Here is a 17,394-nt window from a genome sequence, read left to right on the forward strand (position 1 = left end):
CTCGGCTGGCTGTCTGACCCTCGGCTGGCTGTCTGACCCTCGGCTAGCTGTCTGACCCTCGGCTGTCCGTCTGACCCTCGGCTGGCTGTCTGACCCTCGGCTGGCTGTCTGACCCTCGGCTGGCTGTCTGACCCTCGGCTGGCTGTCTGACCCTCGGCTGTCCGTCTGACCCTCGGCTGGCTGTCTGACCCTCGGCTGGCTGTCTGACCCTCGGCTGTCCGTCTGACCCTCAGCTGTCTGACCCTCAGCTTTGTCGTGTGAGCCGATGGAAACGAGAGAACAGCCGTCATCTGCTGGTGAAACAGACTTTATTCACTCAAACCAAACAAAATACCAGATTGAAGAAAACACAAATGCATCCCTCAACAAACAGGGACCGACCGCTCCCACCCGGTGCCCAGACACCCTTTTTGATAGACTTGTTGGCGAATACTAACAACAAAAAAACTCAGCCAACCAAAACATAAAGAAAATACCAACGGCCATCTTCCAGCACAGCAGTTCAAACGTGTTCCTAATAACAGACGAATCAAACGGCCCAACAAGCAACAGAAGTTTCAGACAGGAAGCGGCGTGGCGGACATGTTGTCTGAGGAAGTTTCAGACAGGAAGCGGCGTGGCGGACATGTTGTCTGAGGAAGTTTCAGACAGGAAGCGGCGTGGCGGACATGTTGTCTACATCGCTGCTACAAACAAATACGTTAGCTAGCTGCATACTAACAACGAACATGTGCATTGCCTCAATGTGAAGCTAACATGCTAACACAGAAAAACCTGGATTAGTTCAACACTTATTTTTTTACGTTGGTTTTTCCTTCCTCTGGTTCTTTTGGAGCAGAAAACATTTGAGTCAAACACTCCGTAGTTGGCACTGCTCATTGAAAACAGGGTGGAGTTAGCTGCGAGCTAATCTCTGCCTCAGATAGAGGGGGGGATGTAGTGAGTGGCTGAGTGGTGGGGGGGCGGTGTAGTGATGTAACCAACTACATGTGCAGGATTTGGGGCGGGGCAGTAGACTCTAGGGGCGTGGCCTGTAGTTGAAAGCGTCCCCCAGTGGGTGGAGGGAGGGAGACAGGGGTGGTAGGAGGAGTGATGGGACAGGTGGGAAGGGTGAGGAGGAGTGGCTGTAGTCAGGTAGGCAGCAGAGAGTGGAGCTTCATAAGGCAGGTGCAGCAGTGGAGGAGGAGGGAGGTGAGTCTGATCTGGGTACAGGACCGCTGAGGAGGGGGCGGAGCCTGGTGGCGTGGGGCTAACTGAGGATGAGGAGGAGCCTTCCACAGAAGGGGCGGTTCCTACAATGTGAGAGGAAACAATAAATGAGCCAGGAAGTCTTCACTTACAGCATTTACCAACAGTTTAACCATAAAAATGCAGTCAAGTGTGTGACATGTCCTGCTGGTTGTAACGAGTTAAACCAAAGACACATGGAGGGATTCTGGGGAGTTCATTCAGAACCAGCAGCTTACAGTCATTCAGCTGTGTGGTCCAGAGAGTGGCGTCACTCAGAGGGTCCACATGCTGAGATTAACTGAAGCTACAGTTGGGTCCTTATCTGAGGGGAATTATCCTTGGATATATGGCGGTGAATGAATGGAATCACTGGCACAAAGCAGGTCATACCCCGGTACCATAGGTGGCGCTGTCCCCATTTCAGCTATCGCTAATAGAGCCACTTCCTGTTGACGTCTTCACCGCCAACAACAACAAACTCAGGCATTCAGAAAGATGGCGAACGCAGAGCGAGATGAAGCTGCGTCCCTCTCCATCTGTGATGAGCTGGTTATGGAACAGACGATGCACAACGTTCTCCATCGCCTTGTTTCTTTCTTTCTGACAACAACAGGAATATCGGCTCCTTCCGGCTGACGATCGCGGGAAAAATCTGGAGCAGAACGCTCGATCCGATCCGCTGTCGTCTACGTGCACGTTCAGTGCACGTTTGGATCGGGTTATCTCAGGTCTTAACCCGATCCGATTATTGTCAGATTGTCTACATGAACTGAATAACTCAGTCTTACTGTAATTTAGCCTTTAATCCGACCCGATGGCGCTCCTGTAACCGTGCCGACTGTCAGGAGGAGAGGTTGCAACGGTTTGGTTTTATTTCCTCCTATCCCAGCACTTACCTTGTACTTCCCTCCCCCCTCTATCTCTGCACTTTATCTTTCTGCTCTTCCTTCTATGCCTGCACCCTATCTCTACTCTGTCCCCTCTGACAGAGTCGGACTCCTGGGTTCCTTCTATGGAGCTTATTGTTAGCTTTGATGTTAGCTGTAATGTTAGCTTTGATGTTAGCTTATTGTTAGCTTTTTATAAAGCTGTTATATCTTCATTTGGAAATCTCTTTGGATAAAAGCTTCTGATAAATACAGAAACATTTTGAAGACAACTGAAACTAAGTTCATTTACCATGAAACCAACATGCGAGCACTGGCTTAGCTTAGCCTGTGTTTAGCTTAGCTTCTAGTTTAAATTAGCTGCAGGTTAGATGAGCTTTTGGTTTAACATCTGCCACCTGCCAGTTTTCCCCTCCATGTCCATTACCTCAACTGTTCAGTTCAGCAAGTTGCAGCTTCTGCAAGCCGAGCAGGTGACTTCCTACAGTTGTGTCAACTGGCAGCTAAGCAGCTCACTCAGAAAACCGCAACAAGGACTTTGTTCTAAAAGTTATTCCACCAATCTGAGATTTTTAACCGATTCATTTTCAGGGCTCAGAACCTTCATCTTCATTTGTGGCTGCAGGCAGAACCATAAGTCTGAGAACATGTGTTCAGGTTGTTGTGGTTCTGCGGAGACACGCTGACCCACATTTAAACCGGATTTCCCCTCTACAGCTGGTGACATCAGTCCTGTGTTACCGTGGTGACCAGCACTGACCGCTGCCATGTCCCTCTGTCTGTCCATCTGCTGCCCTGAAGGATTCTGGGTAGGAAGAGGGGGTCTGGTGGGTGCCTCGGCTGGTCTCCGGATACGACGGGGGGGCAGCTGGGGGCAGTAGAGCAGGGGGTGTCAGATGGTCTGCAGGGTTTTACCTCCATCAAATCAAATCTTTTTTATTACCCCCCTTCAGGGACCGCAGCCCCATGACCAAACCAGCTCCGAGCTGCTCTGCTGGTAACTGTAGCTTTGAGTGGTCAGTCTGAATTTGTAATCAAAAAAAATTGGTCTCACCATGCAGGGGGGGCTCCTGGTTCAGGTAGGGGGGGTAGTGCTGGTACTGGTAGGCGGCCTCCGGCGAGGTGGGGGGGTACACATGCTGCTGCTGCTGCCAGAAGCTCTGATGGTACCACTGTGGAGAGATGAGGGTGTAGGACACCTGAGCAGGGGGAGGAGCTTCGACAGGACACCGTGGGGAGGGCAGGTTAGGGTAAAAATACAAATATGGCTCCTACCTGGACGCCCAAGTTGAAGTAATACTGGAGGACTCTGCAGTCTGCGCACACACACACGCACACACACACACACACATGCGCACACACACACACACACACACACACACACACACACACACACACACACAGAGACACACACACGCACACACGCACACACACACACACAGAGTTATGGAGACCAACCCATGTGGCCTCTCAAACTGAACTCCAATGGTTGTGACCTCTGACCTCTGGGTAAATCACTGCCATTGGGGTCGTAGGAGTAAGGGGGCGGTGCCACCACAGTGCAGAGCGGTTCGCCCAATTCATTAACCAACCAGGGAGCAGCAGCTGGGATCGCCATGGTGACTGGGGACAGAAAAGCTGATGGATCAGTCATGAGGAAACGATTCCATTCCTGATGTCTTAGGTCAGGCTCACACCCCAAGTGCACGCAGCATGGCGACTTCCTGTTTGTGTTCACACCAAAAACCAGCCTGGACAAGTGTTTCCAACAGCTGAACTGGATCCAGGTGTGTGCACGTGCTTACCTGAGCATGTCTGCGTGTGCACGGCTGACGGCAGGTGAGCAGCTGTAGGTACCCGTGAGGAAGGAGAGGAAGGTGAGGAGGAGGAGGAGGAAGGTGAGGAGCAGATCACGGCCATCGGCTTCACTACCTGTAACACACATTTGTACCTTTGTGAGGACACCTGTGGAGAGCAGTTTGGATCAGAAACGTTCATCCTCCAGATAATCTGAGGGCAGAAAACCCCGTTTACATTTGAGAGTACAAATTTCAGATCAGAGAACAAGGTCCTCAAACTCATCAGGTGTGGACCAACATCTGGACCCAAAGGTTCTGTTGTTTCTAGCTTAACTTTAGCGTCTGCAAACCATTACAGAAGAATAAATCCCATGAGCCACAATGCGGGAACTTTGAGTCTGATTTCCTGGTTGGAAATGTCAGAACCAGGTACAGGCTGTCAGAGTAACCAGCAGAACACCTGAGAGCGTTTCCCCATGACTGGACTACCTGATGGAAGATGGGTTTGACATCAACGTGCACGTGTTCAGGTGTGCTGCAGGGGAAGCGTACCTGCTGAGTGTAGCTATAGTTCAGGTCTGCTCTGCTTGGGGAATCGGCCACGCCTCCTTCTTGCTCCTCCTGTCACGGCAACAGAAAACACGTGACCTGATGTCCATACCGGTCCTCTGGCAGCGCTGCACCTTCCTCATGTGCCAGGACTTACCTGAGTGGACGGGGCCTCAGCAGCAGTGTAAACACCTGCTGCCTGGTAGCTCTGATCTGAAACAGATTAAGGTGAAGTCATATCCCGGATACACATGGCGGCTGTGACCTCACCGTGGCTGTGACTTACCCTGAGTGCCAAACATGAACTCCTCTGTATACTCCGCTGATAAACAGATCACATGACATGTTACACAGTGCTGAGAAACCAGTCAGAAAACAGATGGAAAAGCAGTCGGAAAGCAAACTAACCAGCCAGCAAGCAGCAGGTAACCAGCCGGAAAAGCAGCAGGTAACCAGCCGGAAAAGCTGTCGGAAAGCAGACTGTAACCAGCTGGCAAGCAGCAGGTAACCAGCTGGCAAGCAGCAGGTAACCAGTCGGAAAAGCAGCAGGTAACCAGTTGGAAAAGCAGCAGGTAACCAGTCGGAAAAGCAGTAGGTAACCAGTCGGAAAAGCAGCAGGTAACCAGTCGGAAAAGCTGTCGGAAAGCAGCAGGTAACCAGTCGGAAAAGCAGCAGGTAACCAGTCGGAAAAGCTGTCGGAAAAGCAGCAGGTAACCAGTCGGAAAAGCAGCAGGTAACCAGTCGGAAAAGCAGCAGGTAACCAGTCGGAAAAGCAGCAGGTAACCAGTCGGAAAAGCAGCAGGTAACCAGTCGGAAAAGCAGCAGGTAACCAGTCGGAAAAGCAGCAGGTAACCAGTCGGAAAAGCAGCAGGTAACCAGTCGGAAAAGCAGCAGGTAACCAGTCGGAAAAGCAGCAGGTAACCAGTCGGAAAAGCAGCAGGTAACCAGTCGGAAAAGCAGCAGGTAACTAGTCGGAAAAGCAGTAGGTAACCAGTTGGAAAAGCAGCAGGTAACCAGTCGGAAAAGCAGCAGGTAACCAGTCGGAAAAGCAGTAGGTAACTAGTCGGAAAAGCAGCAGGTAACCAGTCGGAAAAGCAGCAGGTAACCAGTCGGAAAAGCAGCAGGTAACCAGTCGGAAAAGCAGTAGGTAACCAGTTGGAAAAGCAGCAGGTAACTAGTTGGAAAAGCAGTAGGTAACTAGTTGGAAAAGCAGTAGGTAACCAGTCGGAAAAGCAGCAGGTAACTAGTTGGAAAAGCAGCAGGTAACTAGTTGGAAAAGCAGCAGGTAACCAGTCGGAAAAGCAGCAGGTAACCAGTCGGAAAAGCAGTAGGTAACTAGTCGGAAAAGCAGCAGGTAACCAGTCGGAAAAGCAGCAGGTAACCAGTCGGAAAAGCAGCAGGTAACCAGTCGGAAAAGCAGCAGGTAACTAGTTGGAAAAGCAGCAGGTAACCAGTCGGAAAAGCAGCAGGTAACCAGTCGGAAAAGCAGTAGGTAACTAGTTGGAAAAGCAGTAGGTAACCAGTCGGAAAAGCAGCAGGTAACTAGTTGGAAAAGCAGTAGGTAACCAGTCGGAAAAGCAGCAGGTAACTAGTTGGAAAAGCAGTAGGTAACCAGTCGGAAAAGCAGCAGGTAACTAGTTGGAAAAGCAGTAGGTAACCAGTCGGAAAAGCAGCAGGTAACTAGTTGGAAAAGCAGTAGGTAACCAGTCGGAAAAGCAGTAGGTAACTAGTCGGAAAAGCAGTAGGTAACCAGTCGGAAAAGCAGCAGGTAACTAGTTGGAAAAGCAGTAGGTAACCAGTTGGAAAAGCAGCAGGTAACCAGTTGGAAAAGCAGCAGGTAACCAGTTGGAAAAGCAGCAGGTAACTAGTTGGAAAAGCAGCAGGTAACTAGTTGGAAAAGCAGCAGGTAACCAGTCGGAAAAGCAGCAGGTAACCAGTTGGAAAAGCAGTAGGTAACCAGCCGGCAAGCAGCAGGTAACCAGTTGGAAAAGCAGTAGGTAACCAGTTTGAAAAGCAGTAGGTAACTAGTTGGAAAAGCAGTAGGTAACCAGTCGGAAAAGCAGCAGGTAACTAGTTGGAAAAGCAGTAGGTAACCAGTTGGAAAAGCAGCAGGTAACCAGTCGGAAAAGCAGCAGGTAACCAGTTGGAAAAGCAGCAGGTAACCAGTTGGAAAAGCAGTAGGTAACCAGCCGGCAAGCAGCATGTAACCAGTTGGAAAAGCAGTAGGTAACCAGTCGGAAAAGCAGTAGGTAACTAGTTGGAAAAGCAGCAGGTAACCAGTTGGAAAAGCAGCAGGTAACCAGTTGGAAAAGCAGCAGGTAACCAGTCGGAAAAGCAGCAGGTAACCAGCCGGAAAAGCAGCAGGTAACCAGTCGGAAAAGCAGCAGGTAACCAGTTGGAAAAGCAGCAGGTAACCAGTTGGAAAAGCAGTAGGTAACCAGCCGGCAAGCAGCAGGTAACCAGTTGGAAAAGCAGTAGGTAACTAGTCGGAAAAGCAGTAGGTAACTAGTTGGAAAAGCAGCAGGTAACCAGTTGGAAAAGCAGCAGGTAACCAGTTGGAAAAGCAGCAGGTAACCAGTTGGAAAAGCAGCAGGTAACCAGTTGGAAAAGCAGCAGGTAACCAGTTGGAAAAGCAGCAGGTAACCAGTCGGAAAAGCAGCAGGTAACCAGTTGGAAAAGCAGCAGGTAACCAGTCGGAAAAGCAGCAGGTAACCAGTCGGAAAAGCAGCAGGTAACCAGTCGGAAAAGCAGCAGGTAACCAGTCGGAAAAGCTGTCGGAAAGCAGCAGGTTTTACATCACAGGAAATCTCACCCTGGTCCTCCACGGTACTCGTGTCCTCCTGGTCGTCCTCTGACGAGCACACGGGGGTGTTTCCTGGTGGCGGAACGGGGGGGAGGGGCCCCGAGTTCCTCTGCACTCTGTAAGAGGAGCCAGAGGGGGCAGGCGGGGCACCTATGGTGGGGGGCGGAGCTATGGCAGTGCCCTGCAGAGCAGACAGGTGACCTGTTAGTGTGAAGATGACCTTCATGATCACACCGGCTGGATCCAAACAGAACCAACACAGTATGTACACATATCAACCAACAGGTTCCCATATCCGATGCAGCAGAATCCGCTCTGAACTGGAACCAGTCCCTGGCTCAGGTTGGTCCTGCAGCTCGGGTCTTGGTTCTGGTTCCTCACCGGCAGCGGAGGGAAGACTGCTTCACTGGCGTCGTCCAGCTGATAGTAGGCGATGCCCCCGTCCAGATCTGCAGACTCGTCCACCGCCTCCGCTGGGAACCCGAACTGACACTCTTTATTCAGGGCCGCTGCCAGCTGGCGCCGACTGCGGCTACAGACAGAAAATAGAATGAAATGATATTCAGTGTGTTCTGGGTCAGGTCGAGTTCTGATTCTGCTCAGAAAATCTGTAAATATTCCTTGGGTCATGTGACCTGACGACTGACCACCTCTGCTTTAAGTCAACGACATTCACATGAAGCCAGCTGATACACACACCAGGTCAGAACCAATCAGAACCTCAGTGAAGAACAGGTGACCTGCAGTTTGTTGTTGTTTACCGTGACCTGAAGGTGTAGTTCTCATAGTCCTGGTAATACCGCCTTCCGGTGTGGTAATAGGTCAGCTGTGGACCAATCAGGTGCCGGTTTAGGAAACGTGTGGAGCTTCTGACCAGAACCATGGGAGACACGCATGCACACACAGGTGCACGTGCACACACACACGCACACACACAGGTGCACGTGCACACACACACAGGTGCACGTGCACACACACACAGGTGCACGTGCACACACACACAGGTGCACGTGCACACACACACAGGTGCACGTGCACACACACACACACACAGGTGCACGTGCACACACACACAGGTGCACGTGCACACACACACAGGTGCACGTGCACACACACACACACACACACACACACACACACACACACACACACACACACACACACACACACACACACACACACACACACACACACACACACACACACACACACACACACACACACACACACACACACACACACACACACACACACACACACACACACACACACACACACACACACACACACACCTCATTAACAGTCCGTGTCAGAAAAACAAACGTGTGATTTCGCAGTCTTCGGACTGTTGGTCTCACCTTGAGGTGCCATAGCGTGGCGTTCTGGCTGTGGGGTGGTGGTGGTGGTGTGGGGGGGCATAGGGGTCATAGGTCATGGCTCCAGGCGATGGGGGAGGTGGAGGGCGGGGGTGACTCGCTGGCTGAAAGCGGGGTGGCAGAGCAGAGGGGGTGGGGCCTCCATAGGTGGAAGGCGGTGGCATCAATAATTCTGCCCCCTTTATGCCACTGCTGCCCCGAGACTTCCTGAAGTACCGATGGCGGTGATGGCGCTGACCGCGAGTGTCTGCGTCTGTCAGGAGAAGCAAAGAATGCCAGAGCATCAGGGGTGGAGTCACCGCACGGTGATGATGGAGAAACCGGATCTGTACCAACCCAGGTCTCCTTTCCTGGTGGGAGCAGCCACATTCCAGGCCGGAACCGGGTTCACGGGTTTCAAGTCGGTCAGGGGGACCAGGTGTCTGAGAGACGGAGACATCAGCGTGAACCTGTGCGTCCAAACCACCTAATCCAGACCCAGCTCGCATCAAACAGTTCTGATTCTGACTAAAGATCAGGCTGGAGGGTGCGTGCGTATTACTTCTCTCCCAGCTCCTCGATGAAGACGGTCACGGCTGCAGAGTGCGTCCCCACCTCTTGGATGAAGGCATTGTAGTACTTCCCCTTTGGCTCCAGGCGCACCTGAAACCCAACAGATGCGTCATCTCCGACACCAACGTGCCACGTTTGAACTCTCAGGCTGTAACTGATCCAGTCTGATCTGGTTTTCTCTGGGTACAAGAAGCTTGCTAACGTTAGCACAAGAATCTAATGTCCCCATAAGGCCACCGTACAGAGATCTTATCCAAATGCTGCTGACAGGAAGTGGCATGTTACCTGGCACTTGTCTCCCAGGAAGTACTGTCTCCCTGCAAACACCATGTAGTCTGTTTTCTGCATCTCTGTCACACAGAACAGTAATCAGATTACAATCCTGGCTCACTCAGACAAATAAACTTTAATAAAGACTGCAAAACAAGTTAGTTGCTTCATCTTAAAGAGATTCAGGTGTGTTTTAACATGATGCCAAGGAGGAAAGACACCAGCAATGATCTCAGAGAAGCAGCTGCTGCTGCCCATCAGTCTGGGAAGGGTTATAAGGCCATTTCCAGACTATCTGGAGTCCATCATTCTACAGAGAGAAAGATTATTCACAAGTGGAAAACATTCAGGACAGCTGTCAATCTTCCCAGGAGTGGACGTCCCAGCAAGTTCACCCCAAGGTGAAGAAGCCCAGAGCTACATCTCAGACTCTACAGGCCTCAGTTAGCATGTTAAAGGTTAAAGGTCACCCCAAGGAGAAGAAGCCCAGAGCTACATCTCAGACTCTACAGGCCTCAGTTAGCATGTTAAAGGTTAAAGGTCACCCCAAGGTGAAGAAGCCCAGAGCTACATCTCAGACTCTACAGGCCTCAGTTAGCATGCTAAAGGTTAAAGGTCATACATCTCAGACTCTACAGGCCTCAGTTAGCATGTTAAAGGTTAAAGGTCACCCCAAGGTGAAGAAGCCCAGAGCTACATCTCAGACTCTACAGGCCTCAGTTAGCATGTTAAAGGTTAAAGGTCACCCCAAGGTGAAGAAGCCCAGAGCTACATCTCAGACTCTACAGGCCTCAGTTAGCATGTTAAAGGTTAAAGGTCACCCCAAGGTGAAAAAGCCCAGAGCTACATCTCAGACTCTACAGGCCTCAGTTAGCATGTTAAAGGTTAAAGGTCACCCCAAGGTGAAAAAGCCCAGAGCTACATCTCAGACTCTACAGGCCTCAGTTAGCATGTTAAAGGTTAAAGGTCACCCCAAGGTGAAAAAGCCCAGAGCTACATCTCAGACTCTACAGGCCTCAGTTAGCATGCTAAAGGTTAAAGTTCACCCCAAGGTGAAAAAGCCCAGAGCTACATCTCAGACTCTACAGGCCTCAGTTAGCATGCTAAAGGTTAAAGGTCACCCCAAGGTGAAAAAGCCCAGAGCTACATCTCAGACTCTACAGGCCTCAGTTAGCATGTTAAAGGTTAAAGGTCACCCCAAGGTGAAAAAGCCCAGAGCTACATCTCAGACTCTACAGGCCTCAGTTAGCATGTTAAAGGTTAAAGGTCACCCCAAGGTGAAAAAGCCCAGAGCTACATCTCAGACTCTACAGGCCTCAGTTAGCATGCTAAAGGTTAAAGGTCACCCCAAGGTGAAAAAGCCCAGAGCTACATCTCAGACTCTACAGGCCTCAGTTAGCATGTTAAAGGTTAAAGGTCATGACAGCACAGTTAGAAAAAGATTGAACAAGGATGGCTTGTTTGGAAGGGCTGCAGGAGAAAGCCTCTTCTCTCTAAAAAGAACATGGCAGCTGGATCAGGGGTTCACTTAGTTTTACACACTGCTTCTGTGTTTTGTCTCAGTTTTTCTTCAATAAATAATGACATTTTTAGGGTTAGTACGACGTAAAGTGCCCTGAAATTATTCTTCAGCCTCAAGTAAGAAAACACGAGGAGGAGACTATTCAGGACATCAGTGTGGCTTTAACCAGAACCAGATCAACGATAGTCTCCAGGTAAAGATGCAATTTGTTATCATCATCATCAATATTAAGTTTTATTGATACAGACAATCTCATGTCCAGACAGACCTCCTGTTTTATTCATCATCTTTCTCATATCGGTCACAGAACCAACAGGTCCAGCAGGGAAACCCATCCCTCTCCCCAGCGACCCTCTCCAGCTCCTCCTGGGGATCCCGAGGAGTTCCCAGACCAGAGGGGATGTATAATCCCTCCAGTGAGTTCTGGTTCTGACCCGGGGCCTCCTCCCAGGAGGCATCCTAACCAGAGGAACCACCTCAGCTGACTCCTTTCCATGTGGAGGAGCAGCGGCTCGACTCCGAGCTCCTCCCTCCAGACGGTGGAGCTCCTCCCCCTTTTTCTAAGGCTAAGCCCCGCCCCCCTCTGAAGGAAACTCATTTCAGCCGCTTGTATCCAGCTCCTCCTTCTTTGGGTCAGAACCCAGATCTGTGAGCTCAGGTGAGCGTTGGAACAAAGATGGAGCAGGAACCTGAAAGCTTCTCCTTCCGGCCCCTCTTCACCAAACGGACCGGAGCAGCGCCCTCATTACTGCCGACGAAGCCCCGATCCGTCTGTCCATCTCTGATCAAACTCACCATCACTCAGAACCAGAACCAGAGATGCTGAAACTGCTCCAGCTGAGGCAGACTCATCCCGACCCAGAGGTTCAGAACCAGGTCCAGAGATGCTGAAACTGCTCCAGCTGAGGCAGAGACTTGAAGGTCTTGAAGGCTTGAAGAGGTCAACAGAACCAAATCATCTGCAAAAAGCAGAGATGTAACCCTCAGGATCTGAAACCAGATGCCCTCCTCTCCCCGACTGCACCTCCAGAACCTGTCCATGAAAACCCAAACAGGATCAGTGATGAGGGGCAGCCCTGCTGGAATATGCACCGTAAACCAGAACCGCTTTGGACCAAGAATGTGGACACAGCTGTCACTGTGAATACCCTGTAAAAGAAACTCTGGTACCGCGTACTCCTGCAGCACCCCCCACAAAATCCCTCAGGGAACCTGGTCATAAACCTTTTCCAAGTCCACAAACGCATGAAGACTGGATGGTCAAACTCCGTCAGTAACTGAGGGTTAGGAGCGAGTCCACTGGTCCAAAAGCTGGGAGAAACTCCTCAGTTAATCAGAGGGTTTTACAGCCCGCTATGGACCTCAGTGCTCAAACATCTGCAGAGAGCTGGCGTTGGTGTGGAGGACATCGCCATAAAAAAACAACAGCAGCAGCAAGCAAGTTCACCAGTGAAAAACAAGATTTATAATAGAAAACCTCAGTTTTAGTTTCTTTAAAAGATGGTTTATAGGAATCTGAAAGGTGCCGACAGAGGTGCTGGACTTTAAAATGGTTGTTGTCTCCAACCTGACCACTAGATGGCAGTAACTGCGGCACGGTTACTTTAAAAGAACAAAGTTTTAAAGTTTAGGATGTTCAAAGACAGCTGAGCTATTAAAGAAGTTAAAACCACCATCAGCAGATCCTGATAACAGCTCCACCCTCAGATGGTGTGTCTGATTTGAACCTTGAGCTTCCTGCTTTACCTTTACAGGTGTCCTGCCACACGTCAAACTCCAGGTTTCTGTAAACTTCTCCATCCAGAGACTTCATCACTTTGTAGGGCAGCGACAGTCTGGAGGGGGGCAAGGCTTCTGCAGGAGGCTAAACAGCACATCAACTTCCTGTCAGTCGGCCTTCCGCTGACTGCTCAGACAAACTCAAACCACCACAGAAGAAGAGAGTCAAACTCGCTTCAGTCTGGTGGAATCTGCATGTTCTCACCTTCACATCGTCCGCCAGCAGTCGAGGTTTCTCCTCAGTGGCTCCACCCACCTCCACCTCCTCCCTGCAGATGAAACTAACATGTGACGGTGCCTGGATGTCTGCCACGCCCACTACCAGCTGTGTGTACCTCTGTGTTCGGTCGTCAGGTGTGTCGTAGCCCACATCCACATCGCTGCACACCGATGGACTGTTTCTATAGCGACGACCTCCCATCCTGAAGGCCTCCATGGCCTGACAGAGCTCCGCCTCCTCCAACCCGAACACCTGAGTGTAGAGCAGCTCGTACAGCAGAGCTGAAAACACAAGCAGAATGTTTACCTCCGTAAGACGTAAAGCTGTGTGTGTTTCTGTTGTAATACACACACTCACACTGGCAGAGCGCGGCGGAGGCGGGGTAACTCCTCGGGTAAACGATGTCATAGTGACCGTTGATGGAACAGCACAGCGTCACCTGCACAATGGAAAGAACTGACAATCAGCGACCAATCACATTAGTCATGTGATCAGCTGAGGTTTCCCTCAGAGGGAGACATCAGGGAAAGTTCAAACAACCACAATACAAACAAACAACAAACAAACAAACAACAACCACACAAACAACAACAATACAAACAACAATACAAACAACAACGATACGAACCACAATACAAACAACAACAACGATACAAACAACAACAACCACACAAACAAACAACAACAACCACACAAACTAACAACAACAACCACACAAACAACAACAATACAAACAAAAGACTACAAACAACAACAACAACAACACGAACCACAATAACAACAACAACGATACAAACAACAACAACAACCACACAAACTAACAACAACAATACAAACAAACAACAACCACACAAACAACAACAATACAAACAAAAAACAATACAAACTAACAACAACAATACAAACAACGATACAAACAAACAACAACAATACAAACAAACACCACACAAACAACAATACAAACAAAAAACAATACAAACAAACAACAACCACACAAACTAACAACAACAATACAAACAACGATACAAACAAACAACAACAACCACACAAACAACAACAATACAAACAAACAACCACACAAACTAACAACAACAATACAAACAAACAACAACAACACAAACAACAACAACAATACAAACAACAACAACAATACAAACAAACAACAACCACACAAACAACAACAATACAAACAAAAAACAATACAAACTAACAACAACCACACAAACTAACAACAACAATACAAACAACGATACAAACAAACAACAACAATACAAACAACGATACAAACAAACAACAACCACACAAACAACAACAATACAAACAAAAAACAATACAAACAAACAACAACCACACAAACTAACAACAACAACCACACAAACAACAACAATACAAACAAACCACACAAACTAACAACAACAACCACACAAACAAAACAATACAAACAAAACAATACAAACACCAACAACAACCACACAAACAAACAACAACAACAACAAACAACAACCACACAAACTAACAACAATACAAACACCAACATCAACCACACAAACTAACAACAACAACCACACAAACAACAACAATACAAACAAAACAATATAAACAACAACAACAAACAACAACCACACAAACTAACAACAATACAAACACCAACATCAACCACACAAACTAACAACAACAACCACACAAACAACAACAATACAAACAAAACAATATAAACAACAACAACAACGACACGAACCACAATACAAACAACAACAACAATACAAACAAACAACCACACAAACTAACAACAACCACACAAACTAACAACAACAACAATACAAACAATACAAACAACAACAACAACGATACGAACCACAATACAAACAACAACAACGATACAAACAACAACAATACAAACAACAACAACACAAACAAACAACGATACAAACTAACAACAACAATACAAACAACAATACAAACAACAACAACAACAACGATACGAACCACAACAACAATACAAACAACAACAACCACACAAACTAACAACAACAATACAAAAAACAACAACAACAACGATACGAACCACAACAACAATACAAACAACGATACAAACTAACAACAACAACCACACAAACAAAAGTTTGGCCATGATGAAGACTCCGGTTCTTCCTCACCTTGTCCACGAAGTCGTCCTCTGAGATCACTGTGGCCGGTTTCCCAGGGTAACGATAGATCAGGAAACAACGTCTGCCGGTGAGGCGCAAACAGGAAGTGTGGTTACTACGGCAACATGCAAACTCACTCTCAGACAGGTGTGTTGGCCTCACCTGTAGAGCTGAGACAGAGCCTTGATCTCCACCTGACCCACCGTCTCCTGCACACACACACACACACACACACACACACACACACACACACACACACACACACACACACACACACACACACACACACACACACGGTTAGTACCGCTGGCTCGGTGGACAGGTGTGGGGCCGGGACCACAGCTGCTCACCTTGGGGTCCTCCAGGCGCTCCAGGTACTTCTCAAAGGACCCTTCGACGAACTGAAGCAGAAACAGATGCAGCTGAAGTAACTGAGAACACCTGAGAGCAGGGCGGGGCCTCCAAACACCTGGAAAACAGGCCCCGCCCACCTCCCTGCCTCACCTGTGTCAGCTGTTTGAGTGCTGCTGACGTCACAGGTCCAGGTGTGAGCAGAACCAATCAGCCCAGTTAGGTTTTGGACTCACCGGCTCAAAGTTGCACCTGTTGGCTCTCATGAAGTCGGCGCAGTCCTGTCGGATCTTCTGATGGTAGTTCTGGGAATAATACAGCTGCACACAGACCAGAACCTCAGATCAGACTGGGTCCATCAGAACAAACATCTGTATCAGAGACCCAAATTCACCTCCACCAGAGGTGACATGGTTCTGTCTGTTTAAAGAACCAAATCAAAAGTTCTGAACTGGTGTCTTTCACAGGGACCCGGTCCAAATAGGTTCTAAACTAACCAAGTTTGGAGCTGGGATACAGCCTCATTATTGATCTGGAACCAATAACTGTCAGTAACTCTTGAGCTCGGCCTCAGTCTGCAGCTGCTCACGCCTTCTGGTCTGGACTCAGAACCGGACCCGGACCCGGCCAGACCAACAACACGGAGCCTCCACACTCGCAGAGGTGTGTGTCCACCTGGTACCTGCGGCTCTGACGGCTTTATCAGAACACTCATCCTGTACCGGACCCCGGCCCGCTGTGACCCGGCTCACCTGCTCAGACACAGCTCGGAACAGGCTGGACGCGTCCCGCGCCACCATCTTCCGGTACAGTCCCAGACTGGACAGGTACTCGTCCATGTTGACGAAGTACTTCTTCAGGCCTTTCTGCATCCCGCTGCCGAACCGAGCTCCACGTGCACGCCAAACTCGGTCAACTCCTACAGAGGGCAGCACGGTCCGTGGCGGCGCCAACAGGTGAGCTTAATCAGGTCTGATGAGCGCGAGACCACTCACCGCTGCTGGGGCGTTCACAGACCCTCCCAGGCTCGGAAATCCCCCCACCAAGCCACTGCCAACCAATCAGTATCAGCAGAGCTCTGAACTTTATAATAAACAAAAACACGAAGACCGACACAGAGAAACAACCGATAGAAGTGATCAGATGCATCGATGAACACATTGATGAGACTGATGGAGTTCACACACACCTGCTGATTCTTCTTGAGTTCGCAAACTTTAAATAAAACAGCAGAATTCAAACAAATCTTTAAAAAAAATGTAAAAATGAAATATTATCCCAATGAAAGACAATCGATCCGTTTTATTTATTTAGTATCTATTGATTTTAAAGTGGGCGTTTTCAGGTGGATTAAAAGGAGGCGGTATATGGGGGCTTGAATGTTCATTATGGGACAGTTATAATGATAAAAATGGAGAAATAATTGAAGTGAATAAAAACCCGATCCGTCTTAATAATGGAACTGGCCCAAGAATTGATATTAAAGGAGGGAAACGATCTGTTATAGATCTTCCACTGGTATCAGAGTCAGAAACACTATTACCCTGTAGTAACTGAGATGGCCTTACTTTTTAAGGTGTTACAGGCTAAGGTAAAGAAATGAGTGTGGGGGACGATAAAAAGAATTATTAGGATTCAAAAGGAATTCAGATCTCCAATATTGATCAGTAATGCCAACACAGCTGTGACAGAGGTGGAGAAGGCAGAGGTTCGAAGTTTGGTAAAATCTCTAATAATGGAATAATATTAATGACGATAATATCAGTGAAGAAGTCTCTCACATCAACGTTAAATGTGTGCGAGATTATGGAGAAAATGATGACCTGTGATGTAAACTAAAGATTTATTTCAAATTATTAAAGAAAAGGAAGAGATACACAGATGTTTGGAACATGAAAGAAGGAAACCT

At 48.6% G+C, this 17,394-nt stretch overlaps 2 protein-coding genes across 2 annotated transcripts in view; both read right to left on the reverse strand.

The window, feature by feature from the left end:
• gemin6 (gem (nuclear organelle) associated protein 6) overlaps positions 1 to 14,519 on the reverse strand; it is a 52,535-nt gene extending 38,016 nt beyond the window's left edge. The window contains exon 1 of the mRNA XM_072383986.1: positions 14,505 to 14,519. The gene's annotated coding sequence lies outside the window, so the exon portion shown is untranslated. The remainder of the gene's footprint in view (positions 1 to 14,504) is intronic.
• Positions 342 to 16,686, reverse strand: alg13 (ALG13 UDP-N-acetylglucosaminyltransferase subunit). Its single transcript, XM_072383987.1, has 25 exons — positions 16,238 to 16,686; positions 15,722 to 15,805; positions 15,485 to 15,535; positions 15,297 to 15,343; positions 15,144 to 15,216; positions 13,345 to 13,426; positions 13,103 to 13,268; positions 12,973 to 13,036; positions 12,735 to 12,852; positions 9,482 to 9,546; positions 9,186 to 9,286; positions 8,981 to 9,066; positions 8,627 to 8,897; positions 8,030 to 8,134; positions 7,650 to 7,800; positions 7,278 to 7,449; positions 4,752 to 4,787; positions 4,623 to 4,678; positions 4,469 to 4,537; positions 3,923 to 4,049; positions 3,621 to 3,740; positions 3,393 to 3,433; positions 3,172 to 3,289; positions 2,878 to 2,985; positions 342 to 1,292 (listed from the first exon to the last, which is right to left on the reverse strand). Exons 1-25 carry the CDS (start codon positions 16,355 to 16,357, stop codon positions 919 to 921), a joined length of 2,805 nt encoding a protein of 934 aa, XP_072240088.1. The 5' UTR covers positions 16,358 to 16,686; the 3' UTR covers positions 342 to 918.
• Positions 16,687 to 17,394: the final 708 nt, after the last annotated feature.

Source organism: Leuresthes tenuis, unplaced genomic scaffold (genome assembly GCF_036924035.1).
Source record: "Leuresthes tenuis unplaced genomic scaffold, fLeuTen1.0.hap1 SCAF_4, whole genome shotgun sequence".
NCBI classification, from domain to species: Eukaryota; Metazoa; Chordata; class Actinopteri; order Atheriniformes; family Atherinopsidae; genus Leuresthes; species Leuresthes tenuis.

What these genes read in the sequence shown, in the direction of transcription:
- alg13 (XM_072383987.1), bottom strand. Translation starts at nt 16,357, where the DNA reads ATGCAGAAAGGCCTGAAGAAGTACTTCGTCAACATGGACGAGTACCTG. An exon ending in GTGGCAGGACACCTGTAAAG is followed by an intron (nt 9,547 to 12,734) that starts GTAAAGCAGGAA and finishes TCTGTGTGACAG; the next exon opens with AGATGCAGAAAACAGACTAC. An exon ending in CCACGCTATGGCACCTCAAG is followed by an intron (nt 8,135 to 8,626) that starts GTGAGACCAACA and finishes TCTGGTCAGAAG; the next exon opens with CTCCACACGTTTCCTAAACC.